The sequence below is a fragment of the Gasterosteus aculeatus genome, chromosome 12 (genome assembly GCF_964276395.1).
Source record: "Gasterosteus aculeatus chromosome 12, fGasAcu3.hap1.1, whole genome shotgun sequence".
NCBI classification, from domain to species: domain Eukaryota; kingdom Metazoa; phylum Chordata; class Actinopteri; order Perciformes; family Gasterosteidae; genus Gasterosteus; species Gasterosteus aculeatus.
The window spans coordinates 17,609,218-17,636,162 of record NC_135700.1 but is presented as its reverse complement, the minus strand read 5'-3'; the positions used below and the strand labels follow the sequence as shown (position 1 = coordinate 17,636,162).

The window sequence follows — 26,945 nt, the reverse complement described above, 5'->3', positions numbered from 1 at the left end:
GTCCTGAGCCCTGTTGCTTGTTCAGAGGCACAAAAGTCAGCTTCACAGGAACAGCATGGAGTTACTTCTTTATGACTGACATTTTTGCTTTTGAAACGTGAACAAAACATTAGGTAAGTGATGCGGAGCGGTGTCACAAAGCCGTTCCCCGGGGTCGATTATTACTCGGTGGAAAACCTTTTAAACAGAAACACTCTCACTTTCCGCCATAATCTCTCACTCCTGGAACTTTTTTTTTTAAATGTCATATCTTTAGGGCCACAGTACTAATTTCTGTTTCACTCGGTGTTTGTAAATAGGTCCGACTGTGAGTTTTTGTTCACAGATCTCCGGAGAGGGGCATGCATGCTCAGCAGAGAGACCTCTCGCTGCAACCCCCCTCTAACGTATTGATCAGGAATGGCTATTGGCGTCAGCCCTGTGAATAAAGTGCTGCTCTGCTGAGTTCAATTCCCCACTGGGCAACTCAATATAGAGACAAAACCTTTAGTTGGGTTTTTTTTGTAGACCGCCATTAAGCCCGGATCCCAAGTCGAATGACTTCACCTCCAGACAAGCACGAAAAGAAAAAGAAAAAATGGAAATTTTGGTTGACCGCACAAATGACTTTGTCACAAATGATTTTTTTTTTGCCCGCCACTCTTATGTTCGTGCAGTAGACCAAGAAGAGATCACATTTGGGTGATTTCTAACAACCAAGAGGCAGGTGAATAGTTTTGTGTGGCTGTTCGCTCGGACTTTGTTTGTTGACATCAAAAGAGGAAAAGGCTTGACATGTGCGTGCGTCTGGATACATTATCCCTCTGAAAGCAACAGACCCTTTTTGACATTCAAAATAACTGGAACATGAAAAAGACAATGTTTATACAGATTCAAAATACACAATGTGCAGCGTTTTGTATCTACATTATAGGAACAAGCATTTTCTTTTTTTTTTAGCGTGACCTTTACTATTGTACGAGGAGGGGAAAGGACCTCTTCATACGTCGCTTCCCATTTCGACCACTTTAAATGTTCTTGTAAAAACGATTGCTTTTATAATCTGTCATTTTTTTCCAATTATTACACACAGGGAATCTACTCGGTGTATCTTCCAACATAAGAACAGGCAGTCATCTTTTGCTCTGCCGGGAAGTTTCATCTTAATGATCTGCTTTGCTTCATTTGACGTGTTTTCCCTGAGCATCAGAAGAACTTTAGGTAGTCGATTGATTTCCCATATATCATTTATTTATATAGTAATTGATTTATTTGTGTATTAATCTATGAGCTATGTATTTAATATTAAATAATGCACAGTCCTCTTCATGAGATGTATGATGAGCCAGGAGCTTTCTCAGTGGTCCTTTGTTTTCTGTTTGGTTGGAATATAGGGCATTACAGTTTGGGTGCTCTTGTCAGAGACAGTTTGTGTGCTGCTATTTCGTAACAGTTTTTTGCGGCAGCCAGGGTTTAAGAGACCTTTCCTGGGTAGTGTGTGAGCTCCCTTCATCCCCTTCATTGGTGGGGAGACATAGGAGGGGTCCAGACAGTTATGGAGGAGTGAGTGCTCAGAGGAAGAACGTTTGGGGGTCACAGAGCAAGACGGGACACCGGCTTCGCTATCGCTATCTGGTGTGGCACAGTCACTCTGGTCTTCCTGTAATTCCTCCTGCTCCTCCTCCTCCTCCTCGTCATCATCACAGCACAATGCGTGGTAGAGAATTTTGTCACTGAAGCGAACTCGTTCTCTCGTGCCCGAGGTGCGGGAAGTCTTGTGGCTGGTCGTGGAGCTACTGGCCTCCTCGCTGGACGAATCTGGAGTAATAATGAGGGGCCCGTTGGGGACGGGCAGCCCGCCGTTCATCTGGGAGTAGACGGAAGCCGTGGACGGGGGCGGGGTGGGGGTCTGCGTCTGGGTGGGGATGGCCCTGCGGCCCAGCTCCGCTCGCAGATCCCCCAGTTGCTCGCCGGGTATGCGAGCGGCAGCGCCGGCAGCCTCCAGGTAGCTGCAGAACTCCCAGCTGTCAGAAAGCACGTCGGCATTGAGGAAGTCCAGCCGAAAGGCGTCTCCTAAACCTCGCTCGCTGCTGGACGTGCTGCTGGCCGTGGCCACGGTCCAGTCATCCGGCTCCAGGTCAAAGTCAAAGTCGGACGTTAGTTTATCGATCTGACCCACCACCTGCAATGGAAAAGGGAGAGCATGAGAGAGAGCGAACTGATGAGATGTTGTCGAGAACACACGTTTTAGGCCAGACAGAGATTTCATTTCAGATCCAGATATTTGTGTGTTTATTTTTAACGGCGTGGCTCGATAGACGGGGCAGTCTTTCTTTTGGTGGGGCGGTCAGTAACTTTGGTCTACACTGAGATATCGACAACAACTAGACCTCAAAGATACACACTATGTGTTGTGGTTTGTTTACAGGAAAACTCCCCCCAGCCCCTAAAATGTTTAAGTGGGGTTCAATATTACTCATATTTTGGTTCTTTCAGAAGCATTGCAAATGCAAACTGATCTTACGTCACTTTGTAGTATGTAAATAGATTCACTCTAATGCCAAAAGTGTGGAAAAAAAGCTCACTTTAATCTAAATCTCTAACCGCTTACCAGACATTACATGCAACTTCCAGATGCTTGAAGTCGCACTGATTTCTCCCCTACGGGCAAGTTTAACAAAAGCTAAGATGTATTCACAGCTGTTAATAGATCTGTGTTTGCCTTTGCAGTTTGCCATTACAATACTTTTCATCCATAAATCCTTAAATGATTGCACTTTTTTTTTTTTACCAAGATCTCCCGTGGACAAATGTTTTAAATCAGCTTCACGCTACATCTGGACAAAATTAGACCTCTCCTTGAATGAGGTTTTAGCAGTAAAGACGTGTCGCTACTCATCAAAGCGTCTTCTGCCGCTCTGAGAGAAGGAATAAAGAATGCTCCTCGACGAGCGAGGAAAGCTTTACATCTTCAATCTAGGGGATTGTTAACTTTGCCTTTATGTTGCTCTTCAGCTACCAGGAAGACAACGACACACACTTACAACTATACGGCACAAACACTTAACCCAGAACATTCCATCCACGTACATTGATGTCATTTTAATTCCAGTGCTATTGGAATGTCAATGTCAAATTTTAAATAATAACAATAATACATAGACATGTATGCAATAAAATGTTTAAACTCAATATGAACCGCAATGCTTCCGCCGTCAGCGGCCTCAGCGGTGAGTGTTTGGATGAATAGAAAGCACTTCAGCTGAATTCACACTGGTTTGCTTACAACATCAAAAATCCGGGCCCTCAATACTTGACATTTCAGCACCTTTACTCAGCATGTTCTGCTCTGCACAACAATCTTTTGTAAAATAAAATCACTCACCGTCCACGCGGCTCGTAAATCATACATTTCCCTAAACCATTCAGCAATTAATCCCAGTGCTTTGAGCTCTCCAAAAGTTATTTTAGAAACCTACTCATGAGTTTGCGACATAATTACAGCTGAATAGCATAGAGAGTGTAATTAGACTTTTAAGATTTGTGGAACATAATCCTTTTTTTTCTTTACGCTTGTAATTATTTGCTGTGTTTGCTCCTTCCTTGCTCGTATGACTACAAATGAGTATGTTCTCTCTGGCTGTAGAAACCCCCCCAACTAAAATCATTCTATGCACAACGGTTCAAGATCAATTAAGAGTCTCACAATGTTAATACAAAGACACACTGATAATGTTCCCACCAAAATCTCAAAAGATCCTCAGTGCAAACGTGCCAACTGACATCTGTGAGCTTGATGATCGTGAACAATGTCTCATGATTTAAATTGTGATATTAAATTTGCTCACTGACTCCTTGAATAAAAAATGAATAAGAAATAAAACGTCAACTTACATTACCAGCTGCACATTTAATTGCTAAAAACTACAAAAGAAGACTAGATGCTGCTACCCCCTCCCTCCTGCCTTTCACACAACTCTCTCTGTCTTTAAATATTCATATCCGGGTGCATACGTCTACATGAATAGCGTTGGCTCATCCGTCAATGACCTTCGCTACAGACCTGCCAGTTGTGGCGTCGTAAACGTCATAAGTACCTGGAGCGTGCCTCTCCGATGGCTGACTGCCCGTAGGGAATTCGGCTGTGTGAATCCTCTTATCCTTGAATTACTTCTTACGTCTTTTTACTCAAGACCATGTTTATGTAAGACCTAGGAGCGAGGAAGCAAACTAAAGACTTCTGCCAACTGTATTTCACAAGCTCGCTATGACACCAACACAGACCGTTTGGCTGCTGAGCTCATATCGCAGAGAGTTATTTAAAATATATCTAATCTATATTTTTAGTCAGAACAATTTAAACTAACTGTATCGTGACTTTTTAAGGGGGTGGTTAATAATAATAATTTTTGTTAATGCCGAAACTCAGCTGGATGTTGCTATTGTTTCCCTGCAATGGATTCATAACCAATTTTTTTCTTTTCTTTTACAAAGCATTCCCAACCGCTAAAAGGTAATCTGCGTCCGCTTCCACCGCTGCTTAGCCCGACCCCTGCCTGCGGTATGGAAGCTCATTTAGCTTGATAAGTGGCTCTGATTGAAGGCTTCTGCCCAATCTCTCGAGGTCACAACGCAGCACACGCTCTTTGCAGCAACAATGAACTGTAGTCTTTTTTTCTTCCAGTCAGAGAATGTGTTATGAGGGAGCTGTAGAGTGAATTAGTGGAGCTGATTGCCTTAGCACAAAGGACGAATGAACACATTGGGAAGAAGTCATTAATAATATGCACATCATGTTTTATGAACGTACTAGAGGTACGTAATATGACTTTAACATGAATATATATACAGTTTTTTTTTACAAAGGAACCCCTTACACACTACCTGAAAATCTGCTAAGAAAGTGTTGATACTGCGATTATTCTTCGGTTGGTTCTGCAGTACAGCTATGACATAACACAACACAAGTTAAACACAAAAAGCCTGATGCTTTTCGTATTTGATAACCAGCTCATGTTGAGCCTCTGTGACAACAAACAACTTCTAACAATGCCTGAATTGTAGGTCTATATGTAAAATACTTAAATACTTGACTTGTTTGGTTTCGTTTCATGCAGCTTGAGGCCGTGATAAACCTCAGGAGTTGGGCTGTGCATCCCCCGTGGACTTTATGGCTCTACAAAGTTTATGGTGCAGTGATGGCACATCCCTGTGACTGAAAAGACTCCATTTGCAACACAGTTAAGCAGAGGTGAATTGTAAAGCATTGTGGATATAAGTGCAGGGGATTTGGGTTTATCTTAGTCTTTAATTTTCTCTCAATGCATCCGCTGACAACTTAACTCACTTTCTTTACTGTAAGTGGTGTTTAGTGGCAGCTACTAAAAACTATAATGATGAATATAGCGATATCTATGATTTTTTGTCTGACTTACAAGCTTGCAAATTATAGCAATAAACAATTTTCTTTTTCCTATGTCAATAATGTTTTAGAACACAATAAAAGCCGTATTAACCAGCCAACACAAAGCACTTTGGGTCATGTTCGTACAGTCGGCACGGAGCAATGAGCTGTAGTGGTACCTTATTTATTTTTTATTTTTCATTGCACACTGTCAGCCTGCAACCGCAAGTCAACTGCACCTGATCAACGGCAAGTCATTTTAGAGCTCTCTAATGTGCTTTAACAGAGGCAGCATCAGGCGAGGGTTTATTCCATCAACACCTGTCTGGGATGATTGGGCTGGGGTATTTGAGGGTCACAGTGGAAGAGGGCACTTGGAGCCTCGTCTGTTAAAGAATGTTCGAGTGATGGAAAAGACACCTCAGAAGATCCTCTCTTCAGGCGGAGGGGTAATTTGGGGGAAATATATTCCATAGTGTCCACTATCATTACAAGAGTCCTTCTCTCTAATATTCAACTCCACCTGGTATCATGATTTATTTATCGTGAGTAGCTACCCGTTTCTCTCCTTCAAGCGAGCGCCTGTTCTCTATGAATGCTAATTAAAAAAATGGACTAGAATATAAGTGCTGGAATAACTTATTCCATTGCGGACATTTAACGTTTGCAGTCTGGGGCTAAAATGAGAAGATGAGAACATGTGGGCTTGAAATTGTCTTCGGTGACGAGGGGAATACCTACCACATGTTCTGGGCACTCTGTTGATAATCAACAACGCATTTTATGCCTACTTCAGGCGTATTTGTTTCGCAATGTGCGCGTAAAAGCGTGGCGAGGTATGTACAAGCCGCACTGAGAAGCTGGAAAAGGCAAATCGCGCTTTTCCTTGCCGTGCACAGGCTTTCACGGGAGGGTCAAGGGGAAAGCGGGAGTTCCCCATAAAGAGATGGGAGGGGATGCATAAACTGCGCCTAATTACATATTGGCCGGTATGTACAGAAACCGCCCGTGGAAATTCTCTGCCTTCTAAAAGCAGGTGTGAACCAGAAGGCAGGTTTCCTAGTTACATAGGCCAAGGAGACGAGCTGAAATCGAAGATGACATTGCATCTCCGACTCAGCGTTCATTCCAGCAGTGGTTGAACTACATTACAACTATTGACATCAGGCAGACACATTTAAAACACATGTAGCATCAGCAGTGGAAATATGGCAGTCTGCACTCGGCCGTGTCACCGCTAAAATACCACACGCTTTGCTACAGCGCAGTAGTCAATACATACATACATACATTTCCCAACACTGACACCCAAGTAACTGAATATTTGTTTTTTGCTGTTTTGACTTTGGCCGATCCACGATAGAAAGAGAGAAGGAAGTCCATTCAATCGCACCTTAATGCGAATAGCTCATTTGTTTTGATGTGTATTGGTGGCTCTCTGTTTGAAACATATTTTGTTATGGAAGATTCCCATCAATTAAGTCTTAAGAAAGTTATGTAAAAGTGCATCTTTAACATGTTTGTCCTAAATCTGTCCATCTTCCATATTCTTGTATTTATCATCAAATAAAATCACTGTGAAATAGGGCATCTTTAGCAGTGCAGTTTCCACATATGTAAAAAAATACATCAGGTATGGGTTACCAAAATAAATGAGACATAACACCCTCACTGGGTTCATTTGAAATGCACGCTGTATGAGTGAATCTTGGATCGCTTCATTACGCTGTGTTCAAGTGGCCTCTCTCTCCATCTGTTTCTGTGCCACCCGTTCTTCTGGGACTCATTTTTAGAGAAGACTGAAGAGAAGTTTGCAGTGCTTGTTTGTTAATTATGCAGCATCCGATGTCTAGCATGGCTTTGCTTTTTTCATGGGAAACTCAAAAAAAAATGTGTTCAGTGGAGCTATTCAAACACATTGGAGGGTTAATTCTCTCTCAACATGTCACAATAGATATCCAGCCTGCCCCCGTGTCGCACTTCCAGCGCTGGAAGTGATTTATGCCAGTTAGGAAGTCTCTGCAATTATCGAAATAGCCTCGCACGCTGGCTTCATAAGTAAATATGTTCGCAAACATTGTTTTAATGCAGTTAGCTCCCGCAGTTGTTCAGTTTCTTCTTACTCCTTACCCCATGCTTACTTCCTCCCAATTTAATTCCCCTCAAGACGTGAAGAGGAGACCGTGCAATCCACTCACAATATGGTGAAATGTATTTTCTTATCCCCCAGAAGCTAATTTGTCATCCCAACTTCCTCTGGAAAAAAAGCTTTTACTGAATTCACTAGAAAAATTTGTCCAGTGACTCGTAAACGTGCGCAATCTCCTCTAGACATCTTATACACAATTGGATGAAACAGCACAATGGGAGCACTTTGGATTTCTCGTTACATACTTAATATTACCCAGCAGTGTGTGAACAACATGTAGAGCGGTGCAATATGTGCACAGCGCGGTTGGCGTAAACGCTGTGGCCACATTACATGAAAGCTCAGGGCGGCTTTGTGAAGCAGGAGGCGGGTGCTCTGACCGATGAACACGCCTGCTTATAATCTCAACATGTGTAAAGATGGAGACGGGTGCAGAGCATCGAGACGTTTAAAACAAACGTTATTTAAATACTTTGATGCTTTCTTTCTCCTAGCTTTTCTGAATTTCCATCGTAATGTCCCTGCTTTTTTACCTATAAAGCCTTAGGCCGAACAAACAAAACACTTAAGTGTTTCATAGCTATGTAGAAATATCAATAGATGTGGTTTACCTGGACATTTGAACCATTCGGCTTCATAATCCCATTCATCAAGGTTTGTTTCAGCAGCGCCACAAAGACAAATTCCTCTGTGCAAATTCTACTCCTCAATTACATTGAGTGCATTTGAGATTGTGCCGCCGTGGAGTCTGCAAAGGTCCAGTGGGTCTGTGGGCGGATGATATTACAGACAAGCCAGAGGGACCTGATTTAGGTCAGGCCATCTTGATTGCTGAGTTGTGTTGCATGGTGTTGGCTCAGGGATGAAGTATCCTTTGAAGTGTTCACTTGAAGCATTTGGTGTAATTATCCTGTCATAAGAGGGACTATAAGCCTGAGACTTCATTAGGCACATGCCCGCTGCTTTTTCGTCTTTCCAATATAAAAAAAAAACCCCTCATATTTATGGAAGCCTTAAAGTGCTAAACAACGCTGTGATGAGGATAGGGCCAATACCTCCTGACAACTCACTAATCAAAAGCGTCATTACAAACTCTACCGCATAATGGGCCTCATTTATCCCTTTGGGGCCGTATGAGAGGTGGGCTTCTGCAGTCCTTGAGGTCTGGGGAATCAACCACTTCCTTAGCCAAATTGAAGTCATTAGACTGGGCAAACTCCTCCAACTGCTTCATGGGGAATTTGGAAGGTTTATATTATAATACTTGAGAGTGTGTGGGTTCTACATTTAGGGAGCAAAATGGTAACTCAGATGCAGCATGCGTTGATGCTGGCAGAGCACATCGATCGTTTATTGAAGTTCTCCTTCATTGCTTCTGAACGCGTGGAGCGGCCGAGCGCAGGTAATGACCAGAGAAAGATGGTAGCGCCACGCTACGGGGCCCCTCAGTATGTCTGTTTCCCTGAGATAGTGCTCGGATTAGGCCCAAGCGGGTCACGCTGGTCACATGAGAGGAAAATAGGTGTGCATGTGTGTACAGCTGGGCCACACTAACCCATTTAAATAACAACATTGCGTCTTTCTCTAGAAGGCCAAGGGAAATGATTACAGTTCGTGAAAATGTGGCAAATGTAGAGTACTAGTCAAGTTTGCACATATTTTCTCATTCAATTCAATGAGAAAGTGTGCAGAGACTCTTAACTGCTGCTGTATGTGTCTATTTATGTGTGTGGTGGGTCGGCGGGTGACCTATTCCAGAAAAAGGTGAGAATCTCTCCAGCAGGAGAGAATGCAACGCCGCAGGAACCGGCTCAACCCAATCCAGTAGTAAATCCCTCACCCTGACACTTTGTCTACGGGTCAAATCAGTAGGCAGATAAGCGGCAAGCGTGCCCTGAGAAAAGGAAGCTACAAGTTTACACCGAGGGAGAAAAAAGAAATTACAAGATACAGTTACATATAAAGGCTGTTGTGAGGCGCCTGTGGCTCAGAAGGCAGAACAGGTTGACCACTTAATGGAAGATCAGTGGTTCTTTCTCTGGCTCCTTCAGTCCTTAAACCAGTGTCCACCAGGCAAGTGTGTGTAGGAGCTTTTTATATCCTAATGAGCAGGTGGCAGCTTTGAGCTCTGATTCAATCAATCAATCATCTCATTGTTGTGCTTCTTGACCAATGATACTCTCTGTGTAGTGGGAAACATGTGAAACTATAACACCAGATTCAAAAAGCCAATTTAGTTACAATTGGCAAATGTTTGGTCAATATCGGGGGACCAGTTCTGGGTACGTTTTTTTTGTCTCAGTTGTAAATCACTTACTATTGTTGATTTGGTTGGGAAATAACTTAACACCCATCGTCTTTCCATTTATTTGTCTACTTTAACAAAACAGCATGCATCTATGACACAGTCATAAAGCACTATTCCAAGAAAGAACATGAAAAAGATGAGGGATCACCGTAGGGAGAAAGGGAAGCAGCAGGCAAAAGACTGATGGATTGGCTGGAAAATCATCTTCATCCACATGTAATTTAGTATTAAAATACTTTGCAAAAAAATGAAAATCTATAATACAACCTCTTTTCAACATCAGAGTTGATTTGCACCTCGTGGACATCATTACTCATATAAAGTCAGACATAGTGATCAATGGTTTCATCACGAGTGAGGATGGAAGCGCAAAATGCACCCACTCAGCAAAAAACATGTTGCAGTATCCCTTCTCTTAAAACCAAAACAAGAAAGAATGTTCTATTTATGGTTGCATGAGAAATTATATCTCTCTGGTGTTGCCATGCAAAAGGTATCACCTGCTCTCCTTCTGTAATTAAAAATCTCTTTCCAAATTTCTCTTCTGGCACCATATCACTGTCTGTCCTCTCAGGCTGGGGACAGGTAATATTGCATTTTGACAGTTTCCATACTGCAGCAATGAGTGTTATTTCCCAATTCCAAGGGCGTAAATGGATTTACACACCCTCGAAAAACTAGAATAACACATAAATACAAATAAAAAATAAAAACTCAAAGGCTTTTTTTTTAACATTATACAATTATACGCTACAGTATTACGTAGTTAGAACTATCTCAGCTCTGCCGATGGTGATAATAAAAAAGGAGAATTAAATGTACAGTGTGTTGCTGCTGGATCAGATGTGTAAAATATAACGTCTGTTTAATTTAGCTTAGTGTTAATCACTCTGGTAACAATCAATGACAGCTGCTGGACTGTTTACAGTTGTTGTGATTATTATCACCCATGTTAATAAGTCACACTTGGACCCCCCACTTCTGAGGAAGTAATTGAAGAGGGTGTGTTGTTTGTTTGGCTTTATCACGTTACAAATGGTTTCTCTATTGACATTGGTGTCGGCTTCACACTGTTTACTGTCACTGCTTGTCACCAGCAACTATGGCTTCGCAGTACATGAGTGCCCCATGCTGAAAGGTGTTTAAATAGATAAACATTCGGCCAGTTATTAATAAATCAAATTATCAGTTTAGAACAAAACAGTGAACACTTAGTGTCTTCTGAATGTCACGTATTTTGTCAGCATTCTTTGTCAAACGCCTTCGAAAAACTTTCAGTGAAGGTAAAACAACTTCTACCTCTGCTATGGATTACTCCAGTTTTATTCAAACGGCAGCCATGAATCTGCCATTGAAGGCTGTAACTGGTTTACTGCTGCACTGGTTTACAATTTATCTGTCTGGGTTGTTCACATACAGAGCACATGTTCACACATTACAGTAAGTAAGACGCATCCATCAACGACATGCCAACAACAGAAAGTACCGTGTATTCTGAACTGTACCGGACAGAACAGCTAACTCTCTGTATTAGCGTTCTCATAGTTGATCCTAATATGCTGGCACCAAATATGTATGTAATTAGCGATTGATGATCAATGCTACTTTTTAATCATTGCACCCTACTCATATTTGGCTGCTGGGGGATTTTCAGGATACTTCACAAAAAGGTGCGTTTTAAGCCCAGGCCATTAAAGCGAGTCTCCTGTAACATCCACTTGCTGACTGTCTGTCTGTCCTCATGGTAGTTGTTTCATTTGTGTCAACACATGTATTATCAATAACAACAAAGGGTGAAACACGTAATGTATAGTATTATTAAAGAATATAGAACCGATCTACACAAATACATTTTGAATCAACATTAAGCTGGAAGACAACTGGAAGGCGCTTTTTCAATTTGGTTAGAACTTTTGTTCTAATTGTAGTCGGGCCTCAACTTTGGATGGAATGTCTGTGCTGGAAACACAGCAGCTAACCCTACTATTAATACAGGGCATGCAATCAATATGCCACTGGCATTTCTAGGTTCCCTCGGCCTGCAGTGCTTATCTAAATGGGAACATGCTCCCATTATTTTGTATTGTGTGAACCAATATATCATTACTCACCAAGCTGGATCTACCCTGCTAAAAGGGAAAACACCGGTAAATAAATGCAATCTGTGATTATTTTTAACCTTCTTTTTGCTGCTCGTGGGGCGGTTTTGTCAATCCTTGTGAACAAAATAATGTCTGGAGGGGAACACATATTAAGGAACTTATATACAGGTAGATATCTAAGGACAGATATCCCCCTATTCTCAGCTGTTAAGGCTACTTACTCCTTTGAATGATATGGTCATCACTAGCCAAGAGAGGCCTTTTCTTGCATATGGGTCAAAGGACAGGTACCTGGTGTGGTTTACCTTTTTCATAATGCTGTACATTCGCCCTCCACGAAAGGTTTGGTGGTTAGTGTTTATTCTTAGATCCGTCTTTTCACACTGTTGTTGCACTAAGCACTTGTGGCCACGCTGTTAGCTTGGACAAGTCTCCTCTGACCTCTCATCAACAGAGCGTTTTCACACTCTGGCCCACGATCGTGACTCACTGTCTGGAGGAGTGAGCCGTTCATAATAAGCAGGCCATCCTACCTTAAGGTAACTGATATGCTATTTACGGTGACGCCAAAGGCACTGCACTCAACTATAAAACAACTCCAAAGAAAAATAGAAATGATAGTACCTCACTTAGGCCACTACTGATATGCATTTTTTCTGAAAGTGGACTCACCTTTTCCCTTTCTTTTCACATCTATCATGAAATCCACACAGATATTTTAGAGGGAGATTTTAAATACGAAGCACGAGCCCTCATTATCAAAGACTACTGTAATACTATTTTTTATTTCTTTTAAACTCAACAACTCATTCTCATGTGGTATTTCTTAAAAAAAAGTGCTGCTAGTGTGGATGGAGCCAAAGACACACTTCTTTCAGTAGATACAAATTTCCAAAGTAAGTTTATTCTGCAATCTTTAACGAGATAAAACAAATCATGAATCCAATTTTTTATACTCATTTTCATCCCATGCCAGTTCCTCCTGAGCTTCAGATGGTAGAGCAAAAAAGCTCGAAGTAGGGAGGACTTCTGGAGATGAAAAATAAAACCAACCTAAAGCTGCTTTATTGAACAATAATTTGGAAATTGGATTTGTGTTCTCGTACAATGTTTGTTTGAGCTCGCACACTCAAATGAGCTTTATCTGGTGCGGTGCTAGCATTTACGAACCAGAAAATGTGTCCACATCTCCGTGAAATCACCCTGGCTTCACGACGTGGTGCTCGCACTCACCCAATGGAGCAGATCAACGATTGCTCTCTTGCTGACATGAAAATAATCTTTACAGACTTCTATGTTTTCTAATAATCGAAATGTTCTTTTGCACATAAGGGCTATGTTCGGATAGAGTGACGTTCAGAGTCCGCACTTAAAATCAGCGCACTGCTGCAACACTAAACTCTTTCTAGGTTTGTTTCCAGTTTTATTTTGTATTCTTTGTATTGTATTCTCTGGTTGTACCTGGGTTAACTTATATTTCTGCCCTGTCATCTCCTGTGATTGTTTCCACCTATGTCCAAATTACCTGCACTTTTCCAGTGTATTTAAACACCGTGTGTCTCATGTCTCCGGTTGGTCCCTTGTATGTGTATCCCATGTCAGTGTGTTCCTGTTCTGCGTTTTGCCCCAAGGCATTTTTTGATCTTTATTATATTAATTTTTGTTCACGACATCTGCATTTAAGTCTCACTTCCGCTACCCCTGATACGTGACAGATAATCTGCCTCTTGGGACAACAGGTGAAAAATACCCTTTTGGTGCATATGCAATAATGTTTTATATTGATGTGTACTGTCCCGTATCAAATAAACCAATACAATGAGAAAACATTTAAATGCAATGACATACATTATACAATTCTCTAAAAACGAGTGGTCCACTAAACTGTCTTTAGAATTCGTGCAGGTATTTAACTTACTGTTGTTTATTGATCCGCTTTTTAATAATACAAACATCTTACCAATCAGCTGTTTTTTCTGTCTTAGGAGTCATGACACCTTCATAAACAATCTTGAGTGATGGCAAACTCTCCTCCTTACCCACCGCCGCACTAAAGTAGGCCACAAATATGGGCATGACTCTCTCTCCAACTTCTTCATCCTCCAAACAATTTGTCAATGCTTCCAGGCTTATGCCATTTCTATCTGTGACAATCTGTAGGGCGGTCCTCTCAGAGAGTGACAAAACCTGTCACAGTGCGTCACTTTCACTTTCTCCCCGGCAAGCGGCGGGACATCTTTAAGTCTGCAGCACCTTTATCAGATATGGCAGTTCCCAAAGCTTTGCCCATAACGGCATGCAAGTCGGAGGAGAGGAGTCGGTGACTTTACAGAGACCTATTTGCAAACAAAATCACTGGGAGACGTTCCCCACAAGGCACCATCTGGCTGCCACACATACCTGCTTCCATCACTCCCTCGCTATCAGCTGCCTTTTCTATTTATAGGCTGTGCTCCCGTCCACCCACCCACACATTGCATCTTGTAAAACAGCACCAAAAATATAACAAACTAAAGAATCTCCTTCAGGCAGTCAATCACGAGGGTGACAGATGTCAACACATCGCTGCGTAATGTGTGGATAACATCTTCCTAACAGTCTGTTTATTTCTATTGTTAGCGACGGCAATCAGCCGGCTCCTTGCCAGACCTTGCAGAGATAGTGACCTTCTTTGGCATTATCTGATCTCTTTGCTTATTTTCAACTTGGCTGTGTTAGTTATTAGGATGAGCTATAAAATACAATGTAGCCCTTAAGTGTGCTGTAGGAACTGGGCTCAGGGTACTGGCCATGATCTGATCTTTTTGGATTGCTGGGTGTTTCCGACGGAATTTCTGACGATGTGAGACGTCCATCATCAGACTTATCAATAAACCAATTGGTGTGTAATCCCTAAAGGGGAATAGGCTGAATTCTGATCATTGGTATTATGTTGTTGAACAAGCGTTTTCGAGTGAGGGAATGACATTGAAAAGCTTACAACGGAACGTGCAATGGAGTCAGGTGTTTGCTGCATTTTGATAAGGTCCATAGGGACTTTATTTTGAATGCTGGAAGAAGCCTCACAGCAAAAAACTACTTTGATTTTAGTGCTAAAATGTCGAAAGGAATTACACCTAAGCAAACAAGGACCACAAAATAATGCCTCACTATTCATATTTCTTGGTTTAACATATCCTCTTTTCAGTCACGCTCAATCCAAGGTTGCACAGCAACGCACAACCTCTCACAACAACTGAGACAAGTGACAAGTGAAACTTCCAAAAACGTCTTTGATTTTTAAATGTTTTATCAAAATCCAAATGTGCTGTCACGGCTACCTATCAAGAAGCTGCAAGACCCTATCGCTTTGCCTTTTTTTGGAATGGATGACATCAGCAATCTCATACTGAGAACAATTACTCAATGTGCTCATCTCCTTTAATATTTAAATATGTCATAACCACACACTCATTGATTACTTGCCTGAAATCTGCAGAGAAACCACATGTGTGCTGCTCAGAGCAATACTACAGCACATTTTCCTCACAACAATTCTCTTGATTTTTGTTCTAATGTTTGCGTGTGTGTTTGTACTGATTATTGTGGGTTGCAGAGTTGGCAGGGAAATATGGTGGTTTGTTGAGAAGCGCTACCTCACTCACATAAGCCCTTCTGGCAAGAGAAGCCTGGTAAACAAATCTAACCAATGTAAGATTAAACATTTTTGTCAGATAGGTCTAGCTATATTTTAGTCCAGTATGAGTGTTTTCTGCTCCTTTCTGGACTCATTGTTTTTGCCAGGAAGATCATGTGATTTATAGCCAGTGAGTGAGTGTGCACCTTTGGGTCTGTCCACGCCTAATTTCACATTCTGCTGCAGCAAACTACACAATATGTGGTATACTAGAAAATGCCTGCTCGCTCAAGGGCATATATTGGTTGAAGTGACCCATACTTTCTTTAAGACCTTTTATTGCTTAAGTGTAGCTGATGTGCAACAAGGCTGTAAAGCCAAAACTGAAGGCGGCTTAAATAGTCAATCGGCACTCTACTGAGTGCACCTTTTTAGATTGTGAAAGTTCTTGCCCCCACTATATGAGGATGTGGTTGTCCATACTAATACCAAAGAGATGACTTTCTCCATCATCAATATGCATAATCATAAAAAATATAATGTGTGACTCAATTCATTTGCATTTAACTAAAGCCAGTTGTCAAGTGTCTCCCCAGTGAAAAGAAAACATGTGCAACTCCAGACTAGACGAATATAGATGTAAATGACAGGTTCATGATGGCTGGTGGAGAATGTAGTTCATTGTAATATAAATCACCCCTACATCAGATTTCCTCCCGTCTCCTACATTCTGCTCTGTTTTCTTGTTAGAAAATGCATAACACAGTTGGGTTTTGTACCTGCATTCTCCAGAAACATTAAAAGGGCCAATTACCACACACAAATAAGCAATGTACTGTGAAGGTGAAGGACAGGAGAGGCAATTATTCTCATCTTTCTTTCACGCTTTAAATTGCCGGTCCATAAACAGTGGGCCCATTGTACTGCGCTGTTGACATAAATTGGAAGGTGTGAGGAAGGGAGCTGTATAGTTCCACGTAAAGCATATTCATCTTTTCAATAAAGTTGGCATTTGTAGAGAAGAGGAAGTGTGAAGTCAGGCAGAGGATATAATTAGCAAGTTGCGTTACAGTACGGATAGTTTGTCGAGCCGTCAGGTGGGGAACATGCGTTTCTCTGTGACCTCTCCCCTATATGCTCAGCCTGCCTGCAAATCACTTCCTCCTAACCTAACATAGGGCCTGTCTGCCAGTCGGCATGATGCAATAAACTGGTGTTTTGCCTTGGCACCTTCTGACGCAAGCTCTTCGCTTTTTCTATAAGGTTCCTGGAAACATCTGAAAAGGCCGCATTAATAATCCATGCACTTTGTGTGCGTACGTAGATGTCGCAGCAGCATACATAAGTGAAATCCTTAGTTAGTTGCTGTTTTGACACCTTTCCGTTTTTCTTTCCCTTTCTTTGGCAACTGAGATTTGATTGACGACAAAAAAGGGGCGGGGCTATCTAAGGGCTAGATGGAGAGATAACTGACGGCAACCGACTGAGTCATTGTCAGCCAGGGAGTCCGTCCGCTGTAGCCTCGAGGAAGAGAACGAGGCAGTAAGTGTCTAAGAATCTTCTAAGTGGATCCTTTCAGTTTGGTTGTGCACAAAGCTTGTTCATCCTTGGCTCATGTTTCGGAGGCAAACATGACTGGGCTAAAGTAGATTTAGTTGTGAAGAGAAACATCATCTACATCCAGAGTGACATGACCAAACACGCAGTCGGGCCTCGCCAACCGCATTCTATCCAATCAATCTACAATGGGCAGCCTCAAAATACTGTACACAATCATCTTTTGGCAGATAATAGTGCACCCACGCAAACATGTATCAACTCTAGCTCTTTTTCCCTCTGAAATGAAAACACACGCAACGGATATAATACAGCACACGCCAAATCAGGTTGACTGCTAGGCTGGCTCATACTACTTTGATCCCGATGGGAAAACGTGATTATTCTAATGGCAGCTTGTAGGTCTAACCTCTGGGGTGGAGAGTTTTATTAATAGGCTACCACTACCACTTAAAAAGGAGAACTGCATCTCTGCCATCATCAGAGAAATTCCCTCTCGTGTGACGTTGGCTTTTGTTCGGTGAATCTACAGAGTGCAAAGAATGTGCAGCGGGATCAGGTAGTCACCACCCCCCCCTCTAGCCCCCCACACCCACTTTGTAGCCATCATTTGTGCTTCATGTTTATTTATTTTCTTGTCACAACGTGATGGCTGCCAATGATGTTGGAGCGGCGGCGGGTGCAGTGTGGACACTGGCGTCGGGGGCTCTGGCGCACGCTCCCTCTTTAAATAGCCCCAGATCTAATCTGCAGACAGCAGCAGAGTTCTGACAGATTCTGCCTCCGTGCCTCCTCCCACTAGGTGACACATTCTTTATTTATTTTCTTCTCCTCCGCTCTGGTATTCCCTGCGTGGAGCACTGGCCCCTCAAGCTATTGTCAGTTCTGTTTTCCTTCTATGTCGGAAAAACCTAAATGGATTTACAGGGTTTACTGTCAACTCCTCCCTCTTTAAGTCTTCTGTTTCCGCTCTTTTGTTACTGCACTATACAATCCTTTATGAAAACTTTGTTATCCTTCTAAGTACGCGGCGCCGCTGTTATGAAACTGACTTTACTTTGTCTAAGCATGACTTTCAGATGACATGATATCTCTTGACCTTTGATCTTATATCTGTATAGTGCAAATCTATGAAATAGTCTCAGCCGTCATCATAGTTTTAAAGATGAACAGCGAATCTGAGGTAGTTTGAGCCTTGAACCCCTGGTTAGAAGACTGACAAACCGCTATGTAAATACAAGTCCAGTTACATTTGCTTTTCCTGAAATAGTATCTAATGTCTGCAGATCGAAATGTCAGTCTATTCTTGGCCAACAATAAAAAATTATATTTATACAGAACAACACCAATATGAAGATCATGAATGCTTATTAAACCTTCTCAGCCCTACACTTAAGGTTATAAAGCTATTGCCATGCCAAAGCAATGAGTTATTTGACTCTTCTTTTTTATTTGACATCATCCGCTTTCATAATTGTGCTCCAGAGATGAATTGAATCCCCATTGGCTCCAATGATGTATTATAATCGAGACATAAGTTACATCTATGTGAAGATGACTTGATGCAACTAAAAGTGATGTGTAATTCATGGTATCCAAACAGTGCTCGGTCAAACGTTCTGCAGCATAACTGGATGTTGAAACCATTATTGGTCCCTTTTGGATGCAGTCTTTTTATTCAGTAGATGAACTCCAAAAAACAAGGATGTTACTGTAGACAGAAGAAAACCTCAAGATGCTCAACACACCTCAGGAGCACTTCCATATAGATTTTTGGCAATCTTAATACACCATACTCAAAGCTTCATTGGACCCCTTTTCAATCATTTGATCACGGATTTGGTACTCACATTTTTGTTTTAGTCTTTGACTGTATTTGTTAAATTTGTCGGGTTTTTACTATCCTTTATCAATTGAATCTGTGTCAAGTTTCACCTTGTGAATTAAGTGTTGAGGCATGACAACTTGCACCGGGGGACTCGAAGTCTGCGGGATAATCCTCAAACAGTAGCCTCTTCACGTGGGCTTGCATAACCGTTTCAACGTAAATGCCACGCATGCCGTCCCTCTCCACACCGCGCTGACAGGCCTGGAAATGAGCTAACGTGTAATACCGCACCGTGTCGGCGCTCTGCATTGAGTTTTCTCGTTCAGGTAGCAGCCGTGTGGACTTTGCCGGGTTGAGGAAAATGGAATATAGCTTTACTTTGTGCAATTGTGCGACGACATGGTGATATCCATTTCGATGAGTCTCTCGACCCTCCTCACTCACACGCACAATTAATTTAATACAAGCTGGAAGCATAAATCCTTGATGATTATGCTGTGTTCAGGACAACGGCAATGAATGGTTTCATATTCTCAGGACTCAAGAGTAGCAGGAGACGGGGAAATTAGTTTTGCTGTATTATGTAGATGCTGTTGTATCCTGCAGCATCGACAGGATTCAGTAATTGAGGTATGTGTGTTGAAAGTTTTGGGCGCTCAAGGTTATTAAAGTAAAAAAAAAAGATCCACACCATTTTGTTTTTTGGCCAAAAAGCATTGCACTTTAAAAAGGTGGCAGGTGGTCAGCCTTGGGATAGTTATCGCACTGTGGTGAGACTCATCGGTAATGATCAAAATGTAAGTTTATATCGCTGCGAAGACCCCTGCGCCGCATCAAAGGCACAATTAAAAAGCGCAGTTGTTCAAGCAGGAAAGTGGCCAGCTGTTGCGGGTTAATAGATGGGCTTGGCCAGACGTCTGCGAGGTGACCGCTAGCTGGGAGCCCGTTGGATAAGGTTGCAGATTGTTAAGTGGACATGTACTTTGCTTCCCCTTGTGTGCAGTTGTCACGGGAGATGATGAAGCACCACGAATCTCCCTCCTTTTCTGTCTCCAGCATCGTCGTCGCGCCCTCGTTCTAACCCTCAACCGATTCTTTATCTGTCTTTAAGGCCAAAGCAAATGTAGTGCTGACACCTGGGTACCGTCTCCGTGGCCCCCTGACTTTAGAGCCGGGAGTGAAGTGGCTCGGTTGACTCAGGGGAGTTCAAGGACCGAGAGAGATTTATTAAAAAAAAAAAAAAAAGAAGACAAATGTGGAGAAAGAGACAACAGCAGACACAGACCAATGCCTCGTGTTAAACCGCCTGACATCTATCAGAAAAAAAACACGTTGTCAACAGTTCTTACCTTGCACCGCCATACTGTGCACTTACAGATGTCCAACACCTAAAACAGTGCAGCGTAATGGCTTTGACCTGGAAGGACCTAAAATATGTACGTTGTGGGTTACAACGTACATATGTATATGTAAATATTTAGTTGATCTAAATATTCATGCGCTGTGTCCTGGTTAAAGATATTTCTTAATTTGGTGCTACGCTGTTTAGTGGTCTCCTTTGGTATCTGCTCTCATTTCAAGAATCAAGAAGTGTTTTTTTTTTTAACTAACTTTTCCTGTGATCTTTGCAGCAGAGCTGTGTTATGGATGTGGATGAACAGAAATGTTGGTCGGACACGAGGAGTAAAAACAAACATGCTCGCTCAGAATTAGCCAGCGTCCATGTGAGTAATTGCTGGAATGTGAACTAGCCATGTGTTGATGTATAAATGTCTGAATCCATATGCTATTTTGGATTAAAAAGACTTTCAATGTATGAGCCGTTTAATTACACGCTGGCTCCTGCTCAGAGCTTAAGCGGGTCGTCTTCCAATCAGAAGACTGACGGGTCCTCCAGTCGAAGCCCAGGTGTCCTTGGTCAAGACACTGAACCCCAAATGGCTCCCAAATGATGTGCCATCAGTGTGTTAATGGATGTGAATGTGGATTAGTTTAGTCATGTGAAGGCCAGGTGGAACCTTGCAGCGTGAAGCGCTTCAGGTGGAGTGGAAAGGCGATGTAGGAATGGAAGTCCATTTACCAGGCATCACAAATGAAGACTACCCTGTATAAAAGTGTGTCTACATCAGCAATATTAATAAATGTTGCACTCACTATACGTACCTAATCATTTATTTAAAAGTGATCCCAACGTATGCAAAATGGGAGGAAATCTTAGTGTTTGACAATAAAAATGGGTATTGTCAGCAGTATTTCTGATATAACCCATCAAAATTCAATTCATTTTATTTTGTATAGCCCAAAATCGCAAATTACAAATTTGCCTCAGAGGGCTTTACAGTCTGTACACATACGACATCCTCTGTCCCAAAACCCACACATCGGCACAGGAAAAAATCCTTCCTAGAGGGAAAAAAGGGTAGAAACCTCAGGGAAAACGTCAGAGGAGGGATCCCACTCCGGGATGGTCAGACTACAATGGATACCATGTGTACAGAAATTTCCATTTAGTGGGTCACACATTATTTGGATAGTCCAGTAGTGAAAATTGGAATTCCATTATAATGAGTTTAATGTAGATATTTTAAATGTTGCTCATAACTGTGTGAAACGAAGAATACTAATCAGGACTATCTGCAGCCAGGATATGTTCGACCGATAAAGAATAAGGAACTGAATTCAACTAATCACACCTGAACTGCTCTTATACCTGTTGGAGGACCGATGCTTGTGTTTTTGATTGCCTCTGCACACAATTCTCCTGGGAGGGGGTCACTATACTAATCAGAGATGTCACATCTTGCCCTGTTAAGTGGCTCGGTGTCAGGGAGGCATTTTAAACAATAGTTTGTTGCGTGAATAAACATGTGGTTCAACACGAGTGTGAAAAGCACCTTAATGCAGTGTTTGTATTAAGATGCCTCCCTTTGTAGCCAGGTCAGTTGGCCACTAGTAAAGGAATATATGAGGATAGACACAAAAAATCCTATTTAACATGTCAGGCAGCAGCAGCTTTTATTTCTAGTTCCAGAGCCTTTCTACTGTCACTCTAAACATGTTACTAAGTGTCCTCCTGCTCAGAGAGACGCTCCTGCAATCGCTGCGGTCCATCCAATTCATTAGCCTTCAGATACCCGCCACTGATCTCAAAAACTCACCATTCCGCTCCGAGTAATGAAAGTGGCAGTAAATGGATAGCTTTGTGGTGAGCGGGGAAGAGTGGAGAGAGAAACGGCATGCATCTATCAATTAAATGACAAGGGCAGAGTGTGTGTGTGTGTGTGTGTGTGGTGAATAAAGAGAATTTGATGGCCTATTTTTCCCCTCCCTTTGGAAATCATCAACACTAAATACAGCAATAGCAGATCCAATAGCAAAATCCAATATCGTATAAAATGGATGGAAAATACAGCCACTGGCTCTCCCCAAAAAACACAAAAGTTTTTTCTTCCAAAAAAGTCTCCACTCTCTCAAAATGGAGTCTCGCTGTTATTAGTTGCTAACGCTTTCCGGGCTGCACCTTTAATCAACTATATTGTGTTTTTTAAATCAAACTGCAATGCTAGATAGTTTCTTTCTTTATGGGGCTTTTACAAAGTCCAGCATTTCTGACAGTTAAGAAGTGGGTGTGAGGCTGAGTGACGATGTTGTAAGCGGTGCCAGCTCTGCCTTTTCCTTTATTCCTTGAAACTTTTGCTTGCCTTTTAAAAGGCTCAGCGGCCCCCAAAAAGATGATATCCACAGCAACTTCCAATTGTTTGTCTTTCTTTTGGTTATCAATATCAGGTTGAATTTATTTGCCAGTTTTTTGTTTTTTTTCAAGGTAATTAATTAATTCAAATTCCTAAATGTGATGGATCAGAAGTTTTATAACTACTGTGAAAGAAATCATAAATCATGTCATCATTTGAAAACAGGACCTTTGTTTCTCCTTTTTATGTTTATTATAGGTTTAAATGTTTCCAAATAACTTGGAAAAAAAGGACCAATACATTTAGCAACAGAATTAAGGCAAATACTGAAACAATAACTGTAAAAATGAAATACAATAACAAGAGTCAAAGCATAGCAGTAATTGCTTTGCTACACTCTACATATGTACAGAGCAGAGGCAGGCAGGCAGCTGTGGACTGAGAACAGCATGACGCTGTGTTTTTGCACCGCGTGTATTTAATTGCCTGACCACCAGCAGTTATAACCACATTCAAATCACACATTAAAGTATTTTGCTGGGCTGTTCCCACTTCCCAACCCTAAAGCCGCCCATGCTGGAGGCCGGCGTAGGCGGGGCAGAAGCCGTGAGTGCCCTGTGGCGAGCGGAGACCAGAGTCAACCTTTATCAATCTGTCAATCAGGGGGGGACTGCTTCGGAGCATCAAGCCGCCGGTTTCTCTCCCACAGAATTTGGCTTCGGAGCAGTTTTCCCAACTGCCAATTTTATGTCCATGCAATTAGGCTGGAGGAGAGTTAATGGTGTTCCCCTCCTGCAATTGTCCGGATGGGCCGCATCTGGTCAGGCAGAGAAGAAGGCTTTTGACAGAGTGGACAAGTTTTCTGAGGGAGCACTCATCCACGAGTGCCACTAAGCCTTCACGCGGACGTGTCAAAACAGCAGATTTTATTCCGTCTTTTTTATCACAGGCATCAATTATTCGAGCTGGAGATGCTCTGTGTGAGATTTACATGTACAGCCATGTTTTGTGCAAAGGTCACGCTTCTTCTTGCTTGTGTCAAAGTGAAGTACTGACAAAAGGGTTTGACACTACAATCCCTCTCATGTCTCACTATTTGATTTAATTCTTGGAGAGACACACAACTCCCCCAGAGAGCATGCTATTATTTTGCACTTCAATGACAAAAAAGTAGCTCTTAAAGTCTAAAAAGCACTTCTTATTAGTTATTGAGTTTCTACGTTATGCTTTGTCTGATGTTTCTGGAATAATAAGGACAGCGCCAACTAAGACATGAAGCTCTGCGAGGATGGGATTCCTTTTTTGGGAGGAATCTAATGACAACGTAGCTGTGTAGAGGGTACATTGATCTGGGCAAAGTGGTGTGATAAGTATGGAAATTAGATTTTAATTTACATAGAAAATGTGCAGAAATTCGGCTATTGTTCACAGGTTTGCCAAGAGTTTCCTGATTGATTTGGGAATTTCATTGTGTCTTGCAGGACATCATTCAGCACAAAGAGTTGAAACGTTGCCTACCCGCTCTTCTGTGTGCATGTTTCATTCAGATCTTTGAAGGAGTTTTTTCTTCATTTTAAATTATTTTACTTCTTTTACTTTCAATGTTGTATATTATTAAAAATATAGTAAAATGCCATTTATGTGTTATTTAATAAAACAATTTCACTCAATTTTAGAATGATAGCAGGTTCCAGTCATACCCGTCGTTTTGGGGTAGCCTGTTTGCTGAGGACTTGATTACTGTGTTCCTTTCATGAAGTTATTATGTTCATATGTACATACTGATGAAAGTGCATCCCATAAGTAATGTTCTATTTTAAATATATGCATAGATATATAACATCTTCTGTATATTCCAGAATGACAATGTGCCCTGACATTTTGACATCAACTGCTATTAGAATATCAAGGAGACTCCAGTTGTAGTTTTTGACCCTGGAAGTGACATTTTTTTCCCATAATTTTTCTTAATTTAAACAGAAAGATGTACTGAGGCCACAGTTCCTTTTGTGTGCCACATTTTTAGCTACTCGCAGCCCATTTAATATTGCCTCCATTTAGGTCATAGCAGATGTCATTGACTAAATGTAGACCAAAGCTATTTTGGGTTGTTACAAATCACTCCGCAAAGCAATAGTGAAGCAAGATGGATGGACCCGATGCTTCTCATGGAGAAAAAAAGGACTGGACATTTCAGCATCAGTGGGGAAAAAAAGGAAGTTAAAAAATATAAAATATAAAAATAAAAGCTCCTCCAGCTCCGACTGCAGATCTCTCTTTTCTTCCTTCTCCCCCCCCCCCCCCCCCACACACACAAACAGGCCCCTGTACGGACACCGAATGCCCTGTTGTTGTGCTTTACCCTTGTCCTATTTGTTTTGTGCTGACAAAAGCCTCCTCACAAACCCAGCAATGGATGACCGGAGTGTCTTCACCCTCACCTGTTTGGAAAGTCCTGACTGCGAGCAAACCACTCCATCAAGCTGTATTATTTGGGAAACATGAACAGAGTTGGAATTACAGGTATGACCTCTGTAACCACAGTGTAGGTCGTCATCGCAGCTCAAACTATGCGCCATCTTTCCCACCCTCATGTTTCTGGTCCATGGTAACAAGGACAGGTCAAATAGTTTGTCTTTAGGCACGTCGCAGAAACGGAATGGGGAAAAAAAGCACTGCACTCATCATTACTGGCTTCTGGCTCAGTTTTTTACTCATATGGGAGAATCACCAGCAAGTTAAATCAAAGGATCTGCATGGTAAAATGCTGAATTTAGGGCTAACAATTACTGCATATGTAATGTATAGTGTTTATTCGAACATGTATCATTAGAAAAAAATCTTAGAAATATAGTGTTACAATTGTGGAATCATAGCTTGGCAAGAAAGAGTCTAAAAGGTTATTAACACTGTGAATTCGCTGCCGCACGTTCATCAGTAAATTCATGAATACATTCATTTTTTTCCAATCTTCTTTTTGCATAATCATAATTAGGATTTTTCCTCTCTAATCAGAACCTGCAGCACGCGGCCCACATGAACTTGCAATCCCATCCCGAGTTAATATCCTTGAGGATAACAGCAGACCAAAAGTCTAATTATAATTTCCATCCCGTGTCGACCTTGTTGTTCTGTCTACTTTGCATCATTATGGCCCTAACCTGCCAACTGCCCAGGTGACTGCCTGGTCGACAAATAAATATGAATCACCCAAACAGTTTGTGGACATGTTATGTCCTCCAGGCCGTGTCTCTTGCGTTAGATGGTGCGTTGTCACGACATTGACGGCGGCGCCACTGGCAGAGTGTGAGCCGCCAGGTCAATGCAACGTGAGAAAGGGAGGGGAGATCCCAGAAACATGGAGAGTTGTCTTTGAAGATGCTCTACAGGAATTCATGTAGTTTTATAGACTCAGAGATTGCAGCGGTGCTTCAAAAACCTCATGATAAATGTCACCTGTAAGATGAGCAAATAGGGGGAACTACAACCACAGCTGAATTCAAATCTCATTGACGTGGCCAATTTATTCCCATGCAGCATCAACACCTATATGCCACCAACACTGACTGACAGAAACCTAACTGTACGAGATAGATGGCCCACCCCAACAATCCAATTTGTCAACAACTAGCCGCTGGGGACAGCAACTAAAGAAATGGTGGACAGAAGCTCTGAGATGTAGGGACCAACAATCATCAGTCACAGTATGCTATTCTTTGTTTATGCAAAAAATGGTTTCGTGGTTGAGCAGATAATACGCATTGATTCAGCGGTTTGTCATTCTACCTGGCTCTGTTCCAAGTGAATGTTCTAATTCACAGACTTAGTACACCTGTCCATGATAAGTCCTCCAGGGATTCACTGTTTTGTTGATGAATCATACGTCCGCTCTAGAGTGCACAGATGGCTGCGTTACTGCAGGGTACAAAAATATCCATAGCAAAAACTTTTAATTGTTGAAGCTTGGTGGATTTTAGACTGAACCAATATTGTACGCTGTAGAAATCAAATCTTCACATGCATAGCAAGTGAATACTGAATTATCTGATTAATTAAAAAAGACAGGTCCAGGATACAGGCTAACCATGACACCTTGGGCCAAATTCAGACAACCTGTTTCGATATTCAGACAGACAGGATCCTCACAATGTGAAGGTATTAATGACATTTAAATGTTAAATAGATCTCTGTCTATTTGGCATTAATTAGGTAGATTAGAAAAAATTCCGGTCAGGGAATCTAATGTTTTGGCATTTCTAAAGTCCTGTTGCAAAGTGCATTATCTCCATATTAACCTATTATTCCCTCCA

At 41.8% G+C, this 26,945-nt stretch overlaps 1 protein-coding gene across 5 annotated transcripts in view; it reads right to left on the bottom strand.

The window, feature by feature from the left end:
• Window positions 1-1,208: 1,208 nt before the first annotated feature.
• The window catches only part of insyn1 (inhibitory synaptic factor 1), a 35,560-nt gene continuing 9,823 nt past the window's right edge, over window positions 1,209-26,945 (bottom strand). For all 5 annotated transcript variants that reach the window (XM_078085618.1, XM_078085617.1, XM_040164649.2 and 2 more), the window contains one exon: window positions 1,209-2,161. In XM_078085618.1, coding sequence (XP_077941744.1) covers window positions 1,337-2,161 — 825 coding nt within the window. In that variant the 3' untranslated portion in view covers window positions 1,209-1,336. The remainder of the gene's footprint in view (window positions 2,162-26,945) is intronic.